The sequence below is a fragment of the Electrophorus electricus genome, chromosome 1 (genome assembly GCF_013358815.1).
Source record: "Electrophorus electricus isolate fEleEle1 chromosome 1, fEleEle1.pri, whole genome shotgun sequence".
In the NCBI taxonomy this organism is placed as follows: Eukaryota; Metazoa; Chordata; class Actinopteri; order Gymnotiformes; family Gymnotidae; genus Electrophorus; species Electrophorus electricus.
The window spans coordinates 3,847,093-3,871,867 of record NC_049535.1 but is presented as its reverse complement, the minus strand read 5'-3'; the positions used below and the strand labels follow the sequence as shown (position 1 = coordinate 3,871,867).

The window sequence follows — 24,775 nt, the reverse complement described above, 5'->3', positions numbered from 1 at the left end:
ATTCATCTAAAACAAGTTTAACCTCATCCAGAATGTTCAAAAATTCCAATTTGTACTTGACTACATGGAATTTACTTAACAAAAACTAGCACAAAGTCTGTGAATAAGAGTTAAGTTTCCTTGTGTCTGTCTCAGAGCAATGTCTTTGTCCACCGCAGAATACAATCACCACAGAATACAAAACCTCTCCTTTCTCAAGAATGTATGGAATATGACTATTTCCATCTGGTACCAGAAAGCATCTGTCATAACACTAACAGTATATTATGAAATTCTGTGAAATTCCACATTCCTGGTAGCGGACGTTCAAGTTCAAGTTTGGCTTATTCGTCACATACATAGTCATACACAGTATAACTTGCAGTGAAATGGTGTAACACAGTGATTCACCACTGTGTTACACCAAATTATATGTAACTAATTTTCAGTGTGTCACAAGTGCACTGGAGCAGTTCTCTAGAGCAGAAGAAGAATAGTGTTAGGCCCTGTGCCAGTGGGAAATGTCTCCCTATGGGGGCCGTTCTCACCAACCTGCTCTGGCAGGCTGTGTACTGCATCAGATTAACCCAGGGAAGTGCACCTGCAAATGCACTTACCTTCTGATATACTGCATATCATTTCTCTCTCATTTGGGTGTTTATATCAGCAAAGTGAACATGGCAGCCTGGAGTCAGTTTGTAGAACCTTGTTATAGGTGATCCTTGTATATGGATCAAAAATGAATGCATTATTTCTCACAAATACATACTTGTAGGTTAAATATAGATTTATAATTGCTTTTTAACTAACTTCAGTCATGCATAGTATAATATTTTTCACCCACTGAATGAAGAGGCTGTTTTTAAGAAAGGTCAGAAAGTGCTGATATAACTCCAGCCCTATCCAATCTTCTAATCTGGTCTGACACATGAAGTGCGGAACGCTTTGCTGTCAATGACTGTCATATCAATGGGAGATGGGAAAATCATAGCCATAGCCGCAGTAGGCGTGTGGATGAGGCTGGAGACAGGTAGAGCGAAGAAGCTGACAGTGTGTGCTCAGCTGCTTCTCTGACTCACGTTCTCGTGCTGTCTCAAGGAAGCAGATACTGGTCAACCATATCCTGAGAGTCTCAATCACAGGGTCTCTTATATGTACACAACGCATGCACACAAGCTAATCAAAGTACCCATACACATGCACACAGACACAAACATGTGCACACACCCACACACTTGGCTTTCCTTATTCGAACCTTTGTTAATAAACTCACTAACTAGCTCCCTGACCTTTGACATAACACAATATTAACACAAGATTAACCCAAGATTGGGTTACCTTGCCATGGTAACCTAAAGTTAAGAATTTGGCTTTTTTGTTGTTTTTGAATACACTTTTCCTGAAACATATTTCAGTTGGAATAAAGATCTGGAAACCTACACACACACACACACACACACACACACACACAAACACATCATTATTAACTCATACTTGTCATGTATTATTAACTCATACTTGTCAAGTAACTCATACTTGATTTGGAAAGTATGGAAAATGTTCTAACAGTCATACACCTTTATTAAAAATGCCTATCGCACCTTCACACACACAGCTCTCAGACACTCTGACCACAATCTCATTCACCTCATCCCAAAATACAAGTAAAAATTAAAAACCAAGACTACAGTTGTCCCTACAGTGAAAAGCTAGACCAGTGGAGACACTGAAACGCCAAATCCACAAACTGGACTGCCTTTGAAAAGGTCGATAGATGGATTAGATGAATACATGGACACCATGGTGACATACATACGTTTCTGTGAGGACAATTGGTTTTCAAGTACAATGCGGGTGACAGTAACATTGGCAAACAGGAGACAGCAGGTACAGTTAGGAAAAGAGGTCAGACCCTCAGTACTGGAGTACCACAAGGCTGTGTGCTCTCACCTCTTCTCTTCAGCATCTTGTCAAGTGACAGTGTCTATAAGGAACAAGCTGTAAAGGTCCTTAAGTTTGCAGACAACATGCATAGAGATTCTGTTATGCATATGATATGTTTTAGGTACTACAGCCTCCAGTTTGTTTGGCAAATGAATGTTATTATTATTATTATTATTATTATTATTATTATTATTACAATGTGTGTACACTGTTACTTTTCCATTAAAAGCTATGCTTTATTGTGAGCATATCAACTATTCCTTGTGGACATGAAAGCATGACAGGTTTTGCACTGGGACATGTTGCTGCATTATGCACAGTAGGAAAAATGAAAAAACCTTTGCAGCCTACTGCTAGTTTCCCTTCAGATCAATAAATCATGACACGTCATGCCAATCACTGTAACGCACGACCTTTCGTGGTTTATTGCTTTATTAAAACAGAAGCATTTTTTCCTAGCTTGAGCGGTGAACGAGGAGTTGGAGATGGAGACAACAGAACGGAGGAACTGCAGAGCGCTGAGAGCGAATAAGAAACGCTGCTGCGCAGATGGAGCGGAGTGATTTGGGCAAGGCTCGGAATCTTCTGCGGCTACACTCATTCTGGTCAGAGGGAAGGCGCGACCTGTCAAATTCAGTGGATTTCTGTAGAAGGACATAGGGATGAATAAAGCATGTGATTAAACAGGAGTGAAAAAGCAACTGTATCGGGCCGTCTGCACTGCGGGCCTGCCACCATCAGAGGGAGGCCATGCGCTGCAAAATAATTATTAATCAACCATGTACTATTGAAAATATAAAGGATTACAGAGAAAGAATTGTGTTTGCTTGAATGAATGAATAAAAGAATGAGAATCCAAGGGTTGCATGGTGCATTGTGCACCCTGGGTAATGCAATTTATAATTCATTATGAATCACCTAGAGCCTGAAATCCAGGGCAGAAAAGAGTACAGGGAACTTGTTAGAAGTGCCAGTACGCATGAAAAAGTAGCGCTACGCCAAAGTGTAAAAGGTAGAAGCCAATTACTGCTTCAGTAGTTCTTATGGACAGAAAGGCATATATAGTTGAAGTGCTATGTTGCTATGTTGCTATGTTGAATAAAAAATTCATGGTATGCCGAAGTGTAAAAGATAGAAGTCAAGTACTACTTTTAAACAAATAGCTTAAATCTGTTTATTACAAATACAAAATGTATTTTTACAAAACCTACCAATTTTTACTTATCCTGCTTATAACATATGTAAATAAATGTATTAATTAGAATATAATTAGCAATGTACGATGCCTTATTTGCTGTGTCTGTCTAACATGTTCTTTCATCTAAATACAAACAATATCTCCATCTAGTGGAGAACACCTTGAGTTGAAAAAACATGTATGTATGTATGTATAGAGATGTAGAGAGAAACAGTTTCTACTGTTTCCAGAGAAACAGTATAAAGGCCCTTTGTCTTAAACTTCCTGTCTCTCTGGAAACCTTGTATAGCTTACTACATTTTTAGTAACTCTACATCTCTAATTTTAAAGAGAAAATAGTAAGATACATAAAAAAAACTGCTAAAAGACTTAATCTACCAAACAAAGAATACTCTGCACTTAACAATGTTAACAAAAGGAGTGACATTGATATTTATGACACCTGATCAGGGTGGAGCTGTTGCCATTTGAAGAAAAGACCTTTACAGAAGGAAGCTTTCAAGCAGCTTTCTGATACTAGTTTTTATAGGCAGAACAATTCTGACATCACTCCACAGTTACAACCTACCATCCAATCCAATATTAATCATGCCATTTCAGCAGGGCACCTCCCTGATTTTACATAAAGTCTTATTGTGGATAATCCTCACTGTACCAGTTTCTATCTCCTCCCTAAAATTCATAAAGAAAATAATCCTGGACATCCTATTGTATCTGCTTGTTCCTGCCCAACAGAAATAATAGTTTTAATCATAGTTGTTTAATTGTGTTTGGCTCAGGCGCAAACCAAAATTTGCCTTACTGTTACGAAATGGGCAAAACATGTGAGTCCATTGTCTACTAGTAAGATTTGTTTAGACATATATCTAAAATAAAAAAACGAATCTTGCACTCAGTTATGAGCCAGGAAAAAGTGTGCGTTTACTATCCAAAAACATTACAGCTTGAGTCCAATTAGAAAGTACTCCCTTATCATCAAAATAAATACAATTAAGAGTTTTCACATTTTGGTGACGAACAGCTAATATTTCAAACTGATTGCAAAGTATCACTTAATGCGGTGTTGCCGAAGTCTCCAAACAATTATGAGCTGCTGGTGAACGCTGATTACATATGTGTATCAGCCTGAGATTTCTGGTAATACATCTTTTAGGGAAGGCCCTGGATCCCTTGAAAACCCGAGTGAAGCAGAGATTAGGTGAAAAAGAAACAAACAAAAAGTTTTAAATTAAACCAAGAATCGCCTGGTGACCGACAATCTGTGATTGTTATCTAATTACATTTTTATAACCAGTCTTGATATGTGTGTGTGCATGTGTGTGAAAGGAAATGCGAAGTGGCTAGTTATTAATTATTTAGTGGGTGGTCACCTGCTTAAAAGGGCTATGTTTAGTTCCAGTTTATAAATTACATTAGCAAGAAAAGAAGCTATACAAATATGAATCAGATTTTACTGGCTGGGATGAAAAAAGCAAGGGATGAAAAAACTGAGTAATATGTCCCCATGTAAGTTTATTGGGGAAAAAATGGAGGGATAGATGCTATTGATAATCTCGCTAAATAAACACAACTCAGGGGGGTATAGTATAAACATTTCTTAAGTGCTATTCTAAAAAGTATAGCAGGAATAACATTTTTCAGGGAATTAAAAATAATAAAAAGAACTAGCTATCCAACTTAATTAAAAACAGAACAATGTAAACTGGTTTGGCAAGCCAAACCTAAAACCTGCAGGCTATTGGGAACAGTTAACCATATACAGAACTGATAAATAAATATAATGTGAACGTGATGCTCATTCACACTAACACAAAAGAACACTGAGACAGATCTATGGCTGTGGAGAGAAAAAGCAAAACCTCGGAGGGCACTACCTCAACCCCAGGAGACTGCACCATGGTTACTAACCTGTGGCACAGTTAAGGTGGGAAGACGCTTTGAGAACCACTGTGTAAGGTTTGAAACATTCATTTTTTGTCAGTTTATTGACTCCAAAGCAGCAGGTGAGAATCAAGAAATTTAATATTGTAAATATTTGTAATATTGTAAATATTTGTAAATGCAAACTACTGTTATTCAAATGTTACATAGGAAGAAGAAGGATGTGGGTAAATGAGGTAAGTAGGCAGCATTTGCATGGGATCATGTCACCTCTAAAAGCAGTTCTTCTCTGGTGTACTTCAAAGAAAGGTGTGGCAAATGACACAAAACAGTCCTGTGCTGTAGTCCGAATGAAAAGATGGTAGAGGAAGCCAGCACAAGAGGAGAAAAAAGGTATGAAGTATAATTATTCTGCCTAAGGACTGATTTGCTTTTTCTGAATACACTTGTATTTAATTTTTTTAAACTTTGGTTAGAAAAAACTGTATACTGTTAACTGTAGATAATTCTGGGTTGAGCATTGTATTGCTCCGTAATACACACTTGTACTAAAAACAAAATAAATCTATAGGCTTTACTTAGTTAAATGCTAGGCACTGCTTTTATTTTAATTATTTGTTTTAATAGTTCTACATATGTTTGTGTTGGATTTGCAACTATGAGTTCAAACACCAACTTGTTAAATAGACACAGGTGATCTAAAGCAGTACTATATTCATAATACATTTTTTATTATAATGTGTGGTTATTTTTAGTCTTCTTTTTAGTCATTATGTATTCATAATTGAGTTTAATTTATTAATATACAAACAATTAATTAGTAATTTATTATTAATGTATCCATAAATAAAATATCAATAAATGTTCAAAAACGAAAATGTTACTTTTTTTTTTTACATTCTGTTTTCAGGAAGAGCTGGCTGAACATAGGATCTGAATGTCCAAGTTACCATTTCCGTGTTTATTTTCTTGTTTTACTGGTTATGGCCCTACTGGTCTTCTATTATGTGAACCTCTCAGAAGTCTCAGAAATTTGGATGTCAACTATTCAAATACTATACAATGCAACAATCACAAGAGGGGCTTCAAATATAACTTTCAACACTACATCTCCTTTGTGGTCAACTACTGCCATTGCTTCAGTGAGTGACCCCTCTGCTCTGTCTTCTCAATTGACATCAGTATCAGTGACAGAACCATGTAAGCCAGCGACACCATATCACGTGGCCTATCCTTGTAGCTACCGATACATTTTTAATGAACCTGAGAGGTGTCGTAAAGAAAATCCTTTCTTGGTTCTCATGGTGCCTGTGGCACCAGGCAACAGAGAAGCTCGAGATGTTGTTCGTAGTACGTGGGGGACTGAGAAATTGGTCATGGATAAGGTGGTGAGTCTCTTCTTTCTGCTTGGTGACGTCAGTCCAGAAGCGAGGAATGAGCAACAGCAAAATGTATCCCAGGAGAGTGAGGAATACCATGATATTGTGCAGAGTGATTTCTTGGACACCTACACTAATCTTACCATAAAGACTATGGTGATTATGGAATGGCTGGCATCACATTGCCGAAATGCCTCCTATGCTATGAAGATTGATTCTGATATGTTCCTTAACGTGAACACTTTAATGAATAAACTTTTCCAGGCCCCCAGGCAGAACTACATCACAGGGCTTGTGGCCAGTAGTGGCATAGTACTCCGAGATCCCCACTCCAAATGGTATCTGCCAAAAGACATTTTCCCAGAAGACTATTATCCACCCTATGCCCTGGGCCTGGGCCAGTATTTTCTTTAGATATGCCAGAAAAGTTTATTGAAGGAGCCAAGCATGTGAAGGCTGTGTATATTGAAGATGTTTATTTAGGGCTCTGTATGAGGTATCTGGGAATGCCTTTTACCAACTCACCAGGAGACCTGTTCCATGTGTTCCCTGTCCCGTATGACCGGTGTCGTTACTCAAAACTCATTGCTACAACAACAAGGAATATACAAGAACAAATAAACTCTTGGAAAGACCTTATGCAGCCAGGACCTCCTTGTTAACAATGAACAACTGAGTAAAACTTATTTAGTGCCTGTATGAACCAAGTGATGATAAAAGGTGCAATTGAGGACATTGTACCCCTTTCGTATTGTTGGTCTGCATCTTTATCTGCCTGACAGGAAGTCAGACTAGACAGCTTCAGGGTAAGAGACAGATGATACCAGAGTACATGAGAATAGCCCTCACACGCACTGGGTGGGGAAGTATTTGGAAATAGCTGGAGGCAATGACCGCAAAAACTAGTAATTTTATACTATGGCATAATTTTCACCTCATGTATTTTTTTAATATTAAATCACATCATCATTTGTCTTATTGTATTGGGGACTGACTCAAAATGTCCAAATGTTAAGTGCCATAATATGTTTTGCCACTTAATAAACAGTCTGGAATATGAATTTTGTCTGACACACACTCGTTGAAAGCTGACAAACACAACTAGAGTGACTTGAAAGAAGGTTACCATGACAGCTATTAGAGTCAAAAATCTTTTCAGATCTTCTATCTGTGCTCCTAAATGCTTAAATGCCTAAAGTGCATTAATTCCAGCAACAAGACAAAGGCAGAATATCACAAATAGCAAAAGAAAATCGATGAGGCAAAATTATAAAATATCATTTTAATTATATGTTAATGTTAAAAATGAAGGGTAAAATGTACAAAGGTTCTGTGAACTTCACAATGTTTACTGGACATTTTAGTGTTTTTAAACAAACATATAAGTCTCTTGTTTAAGTCTCTTGTTGTCGGTGTTTAACCTTACGTGTGCATGAGTGCTACGTTCTTTGTTTTTTGTGTAAATATATTATTCTGTTTCCCATGACTTCTCCCCGCATCCTGGTTAGCCTCCTTGCATCACAAGAGTATGTTTACTGACTAATAATCCACTTGTCTCTTTTCATTGCTTACAAATTTCCTTTTTCAGAACTCTAGTTCCTTTTTATTCAAATAGTACTTCTATGTAACAAAATTAGAGATGACATGATAATGCCATAGAGATGCCATTACAGATATCTTGCATTTAAATGTTGCCTGATCTGTTTTTTTTTTATTAACCCTCAAGGCATGCACTCTCTCTTTATCTCTTTCTCTGTCTGCCTGTCCATCTCTGCTCGGTACAACTGCCTCACTGCCTCACATATCGATATCTGATCCAGCATTTTTGACTTCATTGCATGTTTATTCGAATGGCTGTGTTTCTTTGAATCCATGAGTTTATGGTTATTTGAATGGTTGCATTTCTGTGTTTGGTGGATGTATGAAAGCCCATCCCGATCCAGTTCCAGTTCCCCGTGTGAGAGATGCCGCCCGTCCTGATCCAGTTCCGGTTCCCAGCACAGTGGATGCCGCCCATCCTGTTACCAGGTCTGTTCCTGTGGCCAAGCATTTGGACCCCCCGGATCCACCACTGCTGATTGCCTCCTTACCGCTCACCGTTGCACAATAGTGGTGAAGAGCTGGGTGATGGTTAATGCAAATTTACCATGGTAACCGATGGGCTATAACACTTAGAAATAAGAGTTTCTAATAAATGAATCTAATGTCATGCTGGACAGAGACAGGTTGGAAAAAAAGCCTTTCAACAAAAAATTCAGCAAAACGCCTGATACACGACTGTACTGCACATAGACAAAATGCATCTTGAACAAATCATACAAGACAAAACAACTTGTAGCATTAGTTTTGCTTTGTATGGGGAACTTTGGAACATCAAGGTTGAAACACTGATACACATTTTGTTTGTCTCTGCAATGGAATCAAGAATGTGCTTTATGACACCAGTATGTGAAAAATACATTCACACATTGATGTCTGAAGTGCAATATAGCCACTAATAACAGGGATCGTATACTGACAGCTCTCTTCTCTTTTCACTGCTCTCACAGTAAAGACTTTTGGTCTCCATGCATCATTTACAGTCACTTGTTAATTTTTCACTAATGTGAATAATACAGGGTCCTTAGGGAGTATCAAGCTTTTGGTATCCTGGTAGCAGCTGAAATGGCAGCCAATCTTGGACAGATTTTGCAAATATTTTCATGTTGTGAAAATTAAACCTCATCGTCTTACCCTGACCTGTCCATCCAAGGGTCGACATACAGGTCAGCCTTGAAGAGAGAGCTATGTGGTTGAAAAGGGGAGTGGCCTATGACAAACAGACAAACAGTCAGGCCTGGTTCAAAGTACTTTGATGGGGAAGTCGTAGCACTGCTATTACCCTTACTGATACCACTAAGAGGCTTAACTCCAGGCAGGCTCGTTGGTTCGTATACTTCTTTCGTTGTTATTCAGGTCACCTACAAACCGGAATTGAAGAACCTGAAGGCAGACGCCCTCTTCCATCAGTTCAGCGATGAGGCTAAACCCACCAGATGAGAGCTAGCTCTCCCCCCGTTGTGTTTCGTGGAAGCAGTCTGCGAGCGCCTGAACCGAGACGTTGCTGCAGCCACGCAGCCCACTGAATCGTCTCTACGTCCCTCCACGATGACGAACGGTACTCATCACCTGGGCACACACCTGGGACTGGGAAGGGTACAGCCCAGAATAATGAAGGTGGGTTGAGGGGGGTGTTCTGTCAAAGTGCGCTGGAACACAGGAGGAAGGACACGCCCACCCATTCAGTCTCACACACACACACACACACACACAACTCTCATGTGCTGTGTCTCTAGTTTGGTTTCTCTGTATTAAAGCACACAGGTTTCCTCCTCCAGTGCTGCACATTGCTCACTGCTTCAAGCAAGCCATGTTGCCATGAGAGTTACTGCAATTTCATTGCTAGCAGCGTCCTACTGCTTTGCATTGCTGTTTTGTTTTCCTTTAGACTTGCTGCTGTCCATTGCTAGGGAAAATAAAGACTCCCCGCAACCACACAAGCCTCTCGGCCACTCCTTGCCACCATCGCAATTTGATTAAAGAGAAATGTGATTTTAGAAGTCATTATGATCAATATACTGATCAAAGTGGGAAGAATGTGGGAAAATTAGAATATAGGAGTTTATATTTGTCTTATGATCAAGTAATGTGTATGATCAAGTAATGTGTATGTAATACTAAATCATACACATTATTGATCATAACACAATTATCAGAAAATACGTTAATTTGTATCCTCTCTTATTGAAGATTTCTCAAGGTGAAATCATCACGTATGCTCTGGGTGTAATGGTATGCTCCCCTTCCCACACATCACATGTTACATGTTTATTGAATGTTTCGATTGTGACTGCCCTCTTGTTTATAACCACGCCCCCCCTTGTTATGAGACACCTGCACCTTGTTCATATGACATTGATGTATGTTTTTAAACCCCTGTGTTTGTAGCGGGTTGTTGTTAACGTTCATGTGCATGTTCCTTGTTCAGCACCCATATAGTCATGCTTATGTTTTTGTGTTTGTTATCATTCATTGTCCTTATCACGCTGTACTGGTTCGTTTTAAGTGATTCCCATTACAGATGCTTGTGCATTCTGATACTTGCACTGCGACACTCGGGCCATCACAGGATGCTGTGCAACATTTGTGTGTCTCAGATGGGTCCTGATGAGGCTGCTGCCGTGGCTGGTCTTTGCCATGCTTCCAATCCTTGAAGGGGGGGGGGGGGGGGGGGTTACTGTAAGGGTATGCTCCCCTTCCCACACACCATGTGGTATGGCCTGCCACGTGCTGTGGGAACCATGTTTATTGACTGTTTCAACTGTGACGATAATGCTGCACTGGTTTGTTTTATTTGAGTGCCATAACTGTTTACATTTCGTGTTTTGTCTTGTCAATGTTTCTTATGTCAAGAGACAGTTGTATATCCTGCTCCTTGCCTTGTCGCACTTGTAAGCCACTGTTTTGATGGCGATTACTGAGTAATATTTGTATGGTACTGTAGGGGAACTGTCTACATCGAAAAATGCTGTTTTTTTCAAAAGATGCTTTGCATATGGTTCATTTGAAGCAAAGCAAATGAACTTTGTGCTTTGTGGCACACCACAGGCACAATGACCTGCCATGGCCACTGAGGTCACTGCTCAACAACAAGCTTGAGTCTGTAGATCTTGACACACTCAATTTCACACACGGCAATATTCCCGAAGATAAAAAAGGGCTGCCTTGCAGCACAGGTATGTAGTCAGAGAGAGAGAGAGAGAGAGAAATATAACAGGATTAAGATGAGAAATCTAGTTTAATCTCATTCCTCAACTTCAGTTCTGGGCAGCATATGTTCCCTGCGACAATTAATATAAAGATGCAGTCAGACAAACCTGGAACAGATTGATGTAATTCACAGAATGTGCCACAGATACCCTGAGGACTTCATGCTTGCTGCTAGTAGCCAATGTAATTAAGAGTAATTAAGCATTAATTAAGAAGTAATTAAGCTCTGATTAATTTTTTGTAAATTATTATGAATTAAACTTAGATTAAGTAACTTAAATTAACAAATTAGATTTGAAACATAAGTTGAGAATGACAACTGGTTGTCCAAAGTTATGCCCAGGCTATGGGCATCTTCAGATGGTGATACCAGGGAGTTCTTGAAGGAAACTGTGAGGTCATGGTAAGGCTTGGGAGGTACCTGGATTTACAGAAACCGGTTTTACTGGGGCTGAGCTTCAAGTGGTGGCCTGTCATCCATGATGTAATGTCAGTCAAGCATGCTGAGATACATCTGGAGACCTGCATGTCAGAGGATGAAAAAGAAACAAATAATTGAGTGTCATCAGCATAGCAGTGGTAGGAGAAGCCATGAGAAGATATTAGATCACCAAGAGAATGAGTATACAAAGAGTAGTGAAGAGAGCCTCATACTGACCCCTGTGGAACACCAGTGGAGAGTCTACATGGTTTGGATGTGGATCCTCTGCATGTTAGCACTCTCCAGATAGGACTGAAACAATTTCCATGCAGAACCAGTCACACCAAGTCGAGAACCCAGAGGAGAATGTTGTGGTTTACTGTGAGAGAATCAAAACAGTAGCAGCATTTAGCAGCATGTTTCCCTGTGACAGCTATGAGGGATGTTTCTGTTGAATGTTGAATGAAGGGCAGTGCCACTGTTGAGCCTCTGAGCAAGACCCTTAACCCTCAGTTGCTTAAGTTGTACTCAGTCATAATTGTAAGCTGCTTTGGACAAAAGTGTCAGCTAAATGCTATAAATGCAAATTATTGTGCTGGTTTGTAGCCAGACTGATTGATGTCATGCAGCTGGTTCTGGATGAGGAAAAGAGGTAATTGATTGTTAACTGCTCATTCAAGGGCTTTTGAGAGGAAAGAGAGAAGTGATACCTGTTTGTAATTGGTAATGTTGGAGCTGTCGAGTGTAGTTGTATATATTACAGGTACAGGGTGGTGATTATTCTTTATTAAACTTATTTTTGCTAAAGTGTACCCATATTTATACAGATTGCTTTTGGAGACTGTGAAGGCTGAGAATCAGCACTCCTTGTCAGTTGTATCACCTTTACTCTACTGGTTTGTGCACCTTACCAAGAACTCTTTGTGGTTGTGTTAAAATAGGGCCCTGCTAGCTCAGGTGGGTAAGCTATGGCCATATTATGTTTGCAGAATATTTAAAGGACAACTGACCCTGCTCCCATATTGACTGACTAAATTAATACTTATTGTAGGGTATTGTTTATGTTGTTTAACAAACTCTAGCACTTTTTGTTTAATGCACTCATCATTGTTTAAGATAGACCTTATGTATTTTGTACTTCTAGGTATGAGCATTCATCCATGTATTCTACAGTATTCTAGTTCATTTGTATGTTTGATTCTAACGTACTGTACTGTACTAGGATATCTTCTATGAATAAATGACAAAGCCCTTTTGTAAGTCACTCTGGATATAACCTAAACTAATAATTAAACCCAGTATTAAAATTTTCCACTGGGTGAGAACTAAAATATCCCAGATTTCAGACTTTGTGTCAACAGGTACAAGAGAGACTGAGCAACACAACTCCAGAGGACACACCCATTCCTCTGGAACAAGTCCAAAACCCCTGCAGGACAGATTATGGCTACCCAGCCCAGACCAGCACTGCACCGCAGGCATGTTGTCTCCAAGTGTACAAATTGTAGTCTTGACTCTGGCCTCAATCTCATTGTTTCCTAAGCTTAGTAGTTGCCCTATCTATTATACTTTATTATACTGTATACACAATATAATAGATACTTCAGCCTAAGGCGATAGCTTGAGAAAGGCCTGCTTTTCTCTTAGAAATAGAAGTTGGTATTTCAGATATAAGCACTCAACTAGTTTTGATTGAAGTTTAACCTGATTTCCATTTGCTTAGCTCAACTGTTGTGTGTTAGCAAAAATATTTCCAAACACTGCATGAACAACCTTCTGGATTTCTACTTCACCTCATATTTAAGGATGTTTCAAGACTCATCCAGCTTTCAGTTATGATTCAATAATAGTGTAGTTTTCTTGAGTATAAATATTGTTAGCATGATATGTTGTTGTTCCTTTCTATACTGTTCGATACTCACATAAGTGAGTGCCACAAGTGTCATTAGTGTTTTCGGTTATTAAACGTCTCATTAAATCGAGGGAGTCTGTGTGTCCTGTTCTGTGTGTCCTCGGGCCAATGTTACAGAATGACCAACCACCACAGAGCACCAGCTCCCTCGGCGAAAGATGGACTTTCTAGCGGCAGGACCACGACCGGCGTCTGCGTCCACTCCGGAGGTGGGGGGGGGGGGGGGGGGGGGGGTGGCATCTGAGGCTACTGAGCCAGAACCGAGGACATCCAAAGAGCACCCCGAGGACCGTGGTGACGGCGATTCGTTGGAGCCGGCTAGGTCTCTGGCTAGCAAGGGCAAAGCCTCGTTCCTCCATTCCCGTGGACTCGCAAAAAAAAAAACCAAAAAAAACAAAACAAGGAAGCCAGAGATTCCACATCTTTCTTTGATATATTATAGATAGATTTGATAGTACAGAGTTCTCCATTACGGGCTTAGTGGTTTCTATTACTTTAATAATTGAAATTAAGTTTTAAGTTGTTCTTTATTGTACGTTCAGTGACTACACAATGACATTTTTAGCTTTACTTCTGAATGAAACACTTAAAAAGTGGCAATAAGTATAAATATAAGCACACAATACACATACATATAAGAATACACATATAATGCACCCTGGGTAATATAGGCTTATTTTGAATCACCTAGAACCCGATATGGAGAGCAGAAAAGAGTACAACGAGCTTGTGAGACATGGCAATATGCAAGAAAAGGTCACAGTAGGCCAAAGAGAAAAATGTAAAAAGTAGAAATACAAAAGGTAGAAGCCAGCATCAAGCACTGCTTTAAATGAATAGTTTAAATTTGTTTAAGAATATGAATATTACAAAACCTATCAAATGTTGCTGATACTGATTATAACATGGGCAGAGAAATTAATTTATTAGAATATGAATAGTGCTGTACGATGCCTTATTTGTGTTGTGTTTAACACAAAGAAATGTTCTTTCATCTATACGTAAATAATATCTCCATCTAGTGGAAAACACCTCAAGTAAGAAAAACCTTCCTGGAACCTTCTTCAGATATAAATAGTAAGTTATGAATCATAAATAACTTTACTCACTTCACAGTAAGGCATGGATAGATAATTGTAACCAATTATTTAATTATTTATCTTAAAGGTATTAATTTACACATAGTGTAGTGAAGAAAAAAAACAAGGTGTAGTAGGAGGACGTGCACATTTAAAGGGTTTCTGTGCAAAAAAATGGGGTCAGAAGGCCCATGCAGCTTTTTATTTGCCATGAAATTAGAGACCCACTCGGAGGTCAGACCAGGCCTGTACAAAGCAGTGCCAAATGAGAGTAGAGAGTATTGTACAGAATGGCTACGCAGTGTACAAAAAAAACTGATCTCTCTTCTCTCAAGGGGTTCCACAAGGATCAGTCCTGGGACCTCTTTTGTTTATTATCTACATGCGCCCCTTGGACATATATGTTGTTTCAAGTGTCTTTTGGTTCTTGAAAAGCACACAACAGTATGAGAGGACTGGACAATACATATGAAGTATATTATCAGTCCAAAAGCACATAGAGATGCAAGGTAACATGGTGAGTGAATTAACAGTCCAAATTATGTAAAGATAGTAACCGTTGCAACATGCAAGCAATGGGCAGCCTAACAAGTAACAGCTTAATAATTAAGAATGTACCACAAACGGCATGGATGGTATCTGAGTGTTCTGGTATTTTCCCTCAGAATGGCCATTAAATTCAGTGTTGGGTTTAATTGGCTTTACAGTACAGAACCCTACAAGGCATTTTACTGTGACAGCATTCAGAGTTATAGACATGATATTGTTCTGTTGTATGGCAGCATCTGGAGCACATTTATTCAGTGAGGTTATTTGAGAACTGGGGAAAAAAAAGTAAAACGATGCATGCTGTAAGTAGAATATTATACCACAACAGTCTATTCTTTTCCTGTGTATGGTTAAGCCATCCCATTACAAGTAATCTGAGACCCAGAGCAGGCAAATGGAATGACATAAAAGCCAGGCTTGAAAAACAAACAGGGGTGTAGTAAAGATGTCCATCAACTACAAAAGCTAAGAGCACTTGGAACATTTATATACTAATTTTTATATTGTTGAGAAAAACTCTAAGATGTCTCTAAGATGTCAATTACTCTCTTTCCGAATGATATCGTGATGCAATCATTATCTCTTCAAATCAAAGGCCAAGCCATTGTGGTCCCCAGATTTCAATGACTCCGTTAAAGCAGGAATTAAAAAACATTTCTAACTGCCTAATGCATCCAGTGCTTTAAAAAACAATACCCTTTATTAGTTAAAAACATTTAAAATGTTTATAATGAGTAAATTAATACCAAGCCACTCTTTTCTCTCTGTCTCTGTCTCTCTCTCTCTCTCTCTCTCTCTCTCTCTCTCTCTCTCTCTCTCTCTCTCTCTCTCTCTCTCTCGCGCGCACACACACACACACACACACACACACACACACGCATATATACGCACGCACGCACGCTTCAGGATTGGTCTAAAACATTTAACGAGATAACAATTTTCCGACATTAGCGGATGTTTCTTTTTCACCTAATCTCTGCTTTACCCGGATTTGCAAGAGATTTGGGGCTATGTTTGTGCAATCGGCAGATTATTTCCACTTTGTAAAAATGATTAGAAGTGATGCACAAAAGTAAGCAGCATTCAGCAGCCGCTCATAATTGTTTGTAGACGTTGGCAACACCGCATGAAGTGATACTTCGCGATCAGATTTAAACACGACGGGACAGAGATCTGCCTCCACATACTCTAGACTATATCATCCAAGGGTATTAGCTGTTCTCTTCATTTTATTTATCTTGCTTGATGGTAGGGAGTATTATTATAGTTGTGCTCGAGCTGTGATGTTTTTGGACAGTAAACCCAGCACTTTTTCTGGCGCATAAGGTGAGTGCAAGATTCGTTTCCTTGTTTATTTTTATTTTTTTTAGATATATATCTAATAAAATCTTACTAGTCGACAAGCGACTCACGTGCTTTACGAGTTTTGTCTGTTTTGTAAGGCATTTTTTGTGTCTGGGCCAAACACAAACTATGATTAAAACAATGGCAGTTAGATTTGTAGTCCATCAAAGGTTGTTTTCCATATAAACAGGTTTGTTTATGTTTTACTCTCGTAATGGGAAAAATATCAGCAACGAATACTGGTGTTCCTTACCAAACACTTCTCTCTCTTTCTCTGACGTACACACACACACACACACACACACACACACACACACACACACACACACACACACACACACACACACACACACACAGACAGTAGACACAGTAAAAAGAAATTATATGGAGAAATTATAAAGTATAAAGCAATTATATGAAGATGCTATGTTTATTAGCTATGAATCTCCAAATTATATTTTATTCAGATTTCACTGCTAAGCTCCTCTTTTGACACCTCTAATTTGAATGCCCTGAAGGTGAAGACACCAGCGTCTTCCTACAGATCCTGTATTTGTTTGGCCAAATGCCATCATGCCCATCATCAGTAATACCAATGACTTCAGCAACGTTTCGGCCAGCACTGATGACAGCAGCCTCGACCACTTTTTCACTGAGATCCTGGAGATGGAGACTGCCAAAGGGGTGTACTTTCAGAGGACCCAGTTTCTGCGTGACCCCTCCTCCGTTGGGAGCATTGACCACAGCCGGCTGGCCCTCATCAATGTGGGTGGAGACCGCTACACATTCCCCTGGAGCACGCTGGACGAATTCCCGCTCTCTCGTCTGGGGCAGCTGCATCACTGCCGTGGGGCCAAGGAGATTGCGCTCCTCTGTGATGATTATGATGAGACACGGCACGAGTTCTTCTTCGACCGCAGTGCCGCCACCTTTCGCGTCATCCTCAACTTCCTGGCCGCCGGCAAGCTGCGGCTGCTGGGTCAGTCGTGTGCCATCTCGCTTTCTGACGAGTTCACCTACTGGGGCATCGACCCGGCACACATGGAGAGCTGCTGCCGGCGACGCATGTTGAGCTGCCTAGAGGAGGTGGCTAAGTGCAAGCAGAGGACGGAGGAGCGGAGGAGCCGGAAGCTGTGCTCAGGACCCGCCAGCGAGGAGATCTGCAGTGTGATGAGTCAGCTCAGGGAGGCCGTGGACAACCCTCACTCTGGATGGATGGGAAAGAGCTTTGCCTGCCTTTCGGTGGTCATGATCGCTGTGACAGTGATCAGCCTCTGTATCAGCACCATGCCTGATCTCAGAGAGGAAGAGAGCCGGGTGGGTACGCAGACTCAAGTGGTCAGCATTCGGGGGTATTATGAATATGAATATTATGAATATGAATATTATGAATATGAATTAAATGTTGACAGACACTATCACACCCTGTCACTTCAGGCAGGGTGCTCTGACTGCTATGCTAGGGAGCTGTACTAGAGACTTGATGGCAGTGTATTGGCAGTACTTGATCAACTCTTAACAGTTACAGACAGTTAAAAACTTAACTGATCCAAATTAACAGGAAATAACTTGGTAGTAAAATGATCAAGTGGCAATCAAATTACACAGTGGATATGTTGGGTAGTGACCTGAGGCTGTGGGGTTTAGTAGAGTAGTAAATAATCTGATGTTAACAAACCCAAGAAGCACATACTTTTATATAGCATTAAATGTTAGTAACAAAAAATGAGTGGCGGGTAGATTTGTACTATCCCTTGAAATACATAATCTGTTTTAGTTTGTGTATATATTATGAAAATTCCATGTATAGTGTGGTGGAAATTCAGCAAACAAGGAGTCAGATGTGGATAAGAAGATTTTATTGAGTTATTAGTTTCAAAAAATGAGCGTGCCTATTTGCTTCGCTCCCCTTTGGGTGATTTCCCTCCCCTTATATAATAGCCGTAGCGTTCGAGAGAACGAGGGAGGGTTTGCTTCTGCTGAGACCAGATAACTCCTTGGAAGGAGTGTATTTCTTCAAGGACGTTCTCTAGGGAACGTCCTGTTCTTCTAATCTTATGCTAAGCTTTCTCACGCTTTACAATGATAGAGAAAGAAACACAACAATATTTCCTTCACAATAGGCAAGGTTGAAATGATTTGCTAACATTCTTCCCACACAGGGTGAATGCTCGCAAAGGTGTCGGCACATTTTTATTGTGGAGACCGTATGTGTGGCCTGGTTCTCCTTGGAGTTGGCGTTGCGTTTCATGCAGGCTCGCAGCAAGCTAGTGTTTGCTCGTGAGCCACTCAACATCATTGACGCGCTGGCCATTTTGCCATACTACATCTCCCTGGTGGTTGGTGAGAAAGAAAGGAGTCCGGGCATGCCCACTGCTAGAGGGGCAAGCAGAGGGTACCTAGACAAGCTGGGGCTGATTTTACGGGTCATCCGTGCCCTTCGGATCCTGTATGTGATGCGTCTTGGCAGGCACTCGCTGGGCCTGCAGACGCTGGGCCTGACCATGCAGAGGAGCACACGCGAGCTTGGTCTACTGCTGCTCTTCCTGTTTGTGGCTGTGGCCCTCTTCTCCCCCCTCGTGCACCTGGCCGAGAACGAGCTGGCTGTCGGCCCACCTGTGGAGCCCAACAGCTTCAGCAGCATCCCTGCCTCCTATTGGTGGTCTGTCATCTCCATGACGACGGTAGGCTACGGCGACATGGTGCCACTTAGCATCCCTGGCCAGGTGGTGGCCTTCAGTAGCATCCTCAGTGGCATCCTCATCATAGCCTTCCCAGCCACCTCCATCTTTCACGTCTTCTCCTGCTCCTACCGTGAACTCAAGCAAGAGCACGTTGTGAGTTACAAGGAGGAGAGAGCTGCCTTCCTTGCTGCAAGTGCTGCAGAAGAGGTCAGAAGAAAGTCAGAGACAAGACCTCATGCTTGGTTACAGGTAGACACCAACAAAGGCTGCAATGATGAGAATGGGACTAGCTCTCACCAACCTATCATCACACATACAGCATGCTGAGACATGTATTACATGCTGCAACGAGGGAATGTCATGCATCCGGACGATTGTGATAGTGACCGAACCTTGGACACTGAGATCAGCCTACAAACATCACATCCAGGTGTAATTGCAAATGCTTATTTTATTTTTCTGTTTATGGTCTCTAACAGTACTGTGGTGACTAGCATTACTGCAGTGACGATCTTCACTACAGTTAAGTAACTCTGGTATCATTGTCACTCATCTGGTATCAGAATCACTCATGCTGTTGGCAGTGGTAGCTCAGTGGTTAAGGTCCTTGACTTGTAATGGAGGGTTACTGGTTCAAGCCCTGCCATTGTAGGGGCCCCTGAGCCCTAAGGTGCTTAACTCTGAGTTGTTCAAGCTATGCTCAGTCATAATTGTAAGTTGCTTTGGATAAAAGTATTAGGTAAATATACAGATTTTCAGGTAAATGTAATGATTGTTGGTGATGAATGTAAAAATCTCATGCTAAGCATCTGTGAGTCCTTTGATACAAGTGTGCCTACAAAATGTGGTTGTCAAGACCACAGTGTGTCTTTATCTTCTGCCTAATGCTGCCATTTTCAATATAAGTGCTGCAAGCTTTATGGATTCATCTAGAGGGTAAACTATGTGGTCTTGATTGTAATCTTACTAATATAGTGTGGCTTTGAATGTCAGGTACATTTCCTTATACCCATTGTTACTCATTCTGTATTTTGTGAATTCTGTGCTGTTTAGTCATATACTGATCAAACAAGAAAAACAACCAAAATGTTGAAGCATATTGTCAGAGGATGTAGGTTTGAGGTTTTTGAGGTCGATGTTGACATTAGCACAATCTTAACCAATAAATTCATAAAAAGTAATTGAGAGGAAGCATTAGCTAACTATTTAAAAATCTGTGGCAACTTATTCTGATATTGTAGGACAAACTCTGATCTATGAAGTTTTGTTCTCATCTACCCCGACTGCAAAGATAAGTATGGTCACATCACATTGTTCACTCATGTGATATCCCAGCTGTGGTAATAACCAGCAAATCATCAGCTATTCTTCACGACTGTAAATCAATGTCTTACCAAGTGTGCCTTCCTGAGGCTGTTGTCCTATGGTGGGGTGATACCGGCATGCGATTGCTTTTGTTGGTTAGTGGTGGCAAACTCAGTTCTTGGTCAGGATAAGACTGAAAGAGGTCTGAGGCTGGAATGGTGGGGTTTTGGGGGAAAGATGGTGTGGAGAGTGGAGGTGGGGCAGAGCTATTCGACTCAGGAGTTGGGTTTGAGGAAATCTCCCCCTTGGGCTTACTTTCTCTATTCACATTTCACTCCCTCACTATTTCTTTACATCTCTCTTTCTGTCTTTCATTTTAGAGGTAACATTTAGAGGTAACATTAAGGTAATATTTTATATGCTGCATTCTAAACAATTGTAATGTGTAACTGATTAGTTTGTAATAAATCATGTGTTATCTTGAAATCATGTGAGGCTCAGCTTTTTAGATAGCATTTAGTGTCATGTAAATGGTTTATTAATAATAATAATTATTATTATTATCATTATTATGATTATTATTGTTATTATGTTAGATTTATAAAGCACCTTTCACAAAAACCCATGGTCGCTTAAGTACTCACTAACCAGAGTGAAGAACCAGATACAGTAGATTGCCAACACCAATTCCCTGTAATGTGTTTGTGAACACTTAAGATGTTTCTATATAAATTTGACCTAAAACTTCATGAGATTGTAACACGTCCTAAAAGTAAATAAAAAAAAACAACAAATTGAACAAATGAGACAAAAATATTAGACTGTCATTTTTAATTGAGGAAAATGATCCAATATTACATATCTGTGAGTGCCAAAAGTATGTAAACCTTTGCTTTCAGTATCTGGCATGCAGCAATAACTGCAATTAAGCGTTTCTGGTAACTGTGGATTAGTCCTCCACACCGATTTGGAGGAATTTTAGTCCATTCCTCAGTAAAAAAACACCTTCAACTCACTTATGTTGGTGGGTTTCCTCCCATTAACTGCTTGCTTCAGGTCCTTCCACAACATTTCTACTGGATTAAGACCCATTCCAAAACCTTAACTTTATTCTTCTCTCTTGAGATTCAGCTCATGGACAGATAGCCAGCACAGGACTCAAACCCAGGTCTGACACGAGGTAAACATGAGCACTGGACCTGTTTAAACTCCCAGGCTTAAGGAGGAAATTACATGGGTTTCAGATCTGTTTACTGTATTTATTCCTTTCAGATCTGCAGTCTCTGGGCAACAAAACAGATAACCTACTTCTGCTTAATCCATGGACACACTACATGACTTTCAAAGTCGTCAGATCACTGTACTGTTTACACTATACAACTCACTATCTTGTAATTGGACATCTTGAGGTCGTTATTGTTTGTACACTCCATGACTTCTCAGCAACAGGGGATAACACCCTACAAGATGTTTCACCATCTGGATAGTCTGTCTGGCCTCCAAACTATGTTTTGTAACTAATACAGAGACTAATGGAGACTTATATGATTCAGGTGGGTCAAATAACAGGTGGGTACTGAAGTAGTTAGAATGTGGAACCAAAATAAACCAAAAGAAGAAAACATGAGGAAACAAAACCAGGAAGTAAATTAACAGGGGCGTTGCCATGGAGATGCCAGGAAGAGATTAATATGACATTTACCACTGCTCTTGCTTTTATCAAAGTTATGCTGTTAAAGTTATAGATTTTGTCAGCAATATCAGCTGAATTAACTGCATTGATTAACTGCATGATTTATGGCTGTCCATGATAAAACTATACCCAATGAATTGTGTATAGTTAACTGTGTTCTGCTGTTGTTTGGTTGGTTTGGTTTGATATTGTCACGGAACGCTCGCCTCCCATGAGGCACGTGGTTTGGCCAGTTACGTGCAGTGAGAGGACTTTTGTTTGTGGACACGCCGGTGTTTCTTGTCTGTGTTTAATGTTAACCGTTTCTTGTTTGAATTAAGTGTGTGTGATTCTTGTGAGTGCTGTTAGTGCTGTATGTTTAAATGTTAATAAATGTATGTCCCAGACATTGGAGTTTGTGCATCCTGCCCCTCACCCTGCGGCACTCAGGCCACCTCGCGTTACAGATATCGTAAGGTATACAATAATTTGATTATGGTCTGACAAAGGGGATTGCTGCCTAACAGTGAATGCATTAATGGTGCTGGGGTCTGTTAGTGATTGCATAATCTACCAAACTAGCTCAGAAGGATGAACAATATATGACTCTTCCCAGAGAGCCTATGAGTGGCTCTATGTAATGAGGCTCTGTTCTTATCTAAGCATTGAAATCTCCCAGCACATTACCATGGGCCTGAAAGTGACTCATTTCTGTGTGGAGGGTGTTTAGGTTTATGACATACTCCTCATCACAATAGGGGGATTATTTTGAAGGAATGAAGACAGCACAGAGGTATGTGTCTGTTTCTGATAGGCCAATTGTTTTGATGTAGTTTTAACCAGCAGTGTGATTTCACTAATTTTACTATTGAAATGTGGTTGGATAGTTTTGAAGGTGTTTTCCTCACAGGTAGTACGGTCTCATTTTCCTTTTTGGTGGTGTGGTGTGGTGAAGCAGGTAAGCATGTGGCTGCAGAGGAATCATGGGGCTCAAGCATGGGGCTGGTGAAATCCAGCACCTGCTGTGACTTTTGGGTGACAAAGGGTCATAGCTTGGCATGTACAGAAGCAGTGGTCTGGGGATTCCCGAAGGTGGAGTAAGACTTATTGATGCAGAGTTGCAGCCCAAGGCAACATCTTTACAAAGATTCATCTTTGCAAAGGTCCTCATGCTGTTATTGTGTAGGTGGAGCCCGTGGTACATGTCCTGAAGGGTGATGGTGGGGTGTTGTGCCAGATGTATAATTGATAAGGCCATACGTATTTTTTGTGTTGATACTGTAGATTATGTGTGTCAGTGTGATAGACCTGGTAGCAGGGTTGAGATAACTATGTGGCTCTCTTAGATCCCCTTTCTAGCTCTCATTTCCACTCTCTTTATTGCCATCACTGTGGTGTTTCTGCACAGGGTGTGAAGGTCATTGGTGCCTTTGTGGATGATGTACTGCAGTTTGCCAAGTCTTCTTCAGGTGTCAATGGGCCAGGTCAGCACTTCACTGTCACCTGGTGTTGAAGAGCTTCTGGGAATCTAGAAATTGCCTGTTGGAGTCCTGTTGGATGTGAGGTTTCTGCTCTGCTGGGTTGGCTCTGGAGGGCTTGGTGGTAGGTGAGGACTCTGCTGCTAGGAGTGTTTAGGTGTCAGGTGTGGAGACCTTACTGGATGTTGTATTTTGTGTGCTTGGTGGATGAGCAGAGGCAGGTATTTCTGTAGTTCCACTGCTGATGGATGTGGTGACTGTTTCTTGTTGGTGTATGTGTCTGAGGGTGTGTGTGTGGAGGCTAAAGCATAGTCCCTGAAGTTCTGAAAGTTTTGACAGGGTGCTTGTTTTTGTTACCCCTTCTATGTACATAGCTCCTGTTGGAGCTCTTTCAGGCTCTCTCTGAGTCCAGTTATGCCAGTATGGTTCTCCCTCTTCAGCTGTTGAACCTCCTCTCCGAGCTGCTGGATGGGGTTGCTGATTGTCTTGTCTGAGATTCTGGCCTGTGTGAACTCTTTGAACTCAGCAGAGTCCAATTCCAGCAGGGTCAGATGCTCCCTCAGCTGTCCGTCTGAGGGAGAGATGGGTGGGATTCAGGAGAGGAGTGTGGCTGGAGTATTGTTTGCAGTGGCACCCTCCCCAGTTCATTCCACCTCAGTAGGGAGAAGATCTCCTCAAAACTCAGACCCAGATTGTTGCCTTGTATCAATATTGCCTGTGGTATAGTAGGCGATTGTGAGCACAGGATTGTCAGTGTCCATATTTCCATCCTCACACACAATGATTCTTCTGCTTCTGCCAATTCCTGCCTTAACAACAAATGGGAAGAGATTGCAGAATGCCTATTTCCATGCAGATGGGTCAGCAGTGTGGAAGATCAGGCTGTTTTTGATTATCTAGATTTTCAGCTAGGACTTGTTCTTCGTTTTTTCTTTACCTTGGCACGTTTACACTTTAAGGCAGGATATTCCACCTCTTTGCTCTGCACTGAACTGGTTGCCATGGTGACAGATGATTTTTTATTTATTTATTTATTTTGTATTCCGGCTGGGGGAGCACTTCTGCAGATTCATGTATTTTATGCTGCTAGCAACTAGCTAGTTAAAATAAGAAATTTGGCCTCTTCTTGTAAGAGTTTTAC

At 40.7% G+C, this 24,775-nt stretch overlaps 2 protein-coding genes across 2 annotated transcripts; both read left to right on the top strand.

Moving 5' to 3' along the window:
• The first annotated feature begins 5,360 nt into the window (after positions 1-5,360).
• LOC113577992 (beta-1,3-galactosyltransferase 1-like) lies at positions 5,361-7,261 on the top strand. Its single transcript, XM_027010940.2, is given in 3 exon segments — positions 5,361-5,395; positions 5,913-6,778; positions 6,781-7,261. Coding segments are annotated over 3 exon segments (1,164 nt in total). The 3' UTR covers positions 7,044-7,261.
• Positions 7,262-16,398: 9,137 nt separating this feature from the next.
• On the top strand, positions 16,399-19,506 carry LOC113578954 (potassium voltage-gated channel subfamily G member 4). Its single transcript, XM_027012527.2, has 3 exons — positions 16,399-16,477; positions 17,014-17,812; positions 18,658-19,506. Exons 2-3 carry the CDS (start codon positions 17,069-17,071, stop codon positions 19,504-19,506), a joined length of 1,593 nt encoding a protein of 530 aa, XP_026868328.2. The 5' UTR covers positions 16,399-16,477; positions 17,014-17,068.
• The last annotated feature ends 5,269 nt before the right edge of the window (positions 19,507-24,775 follow it).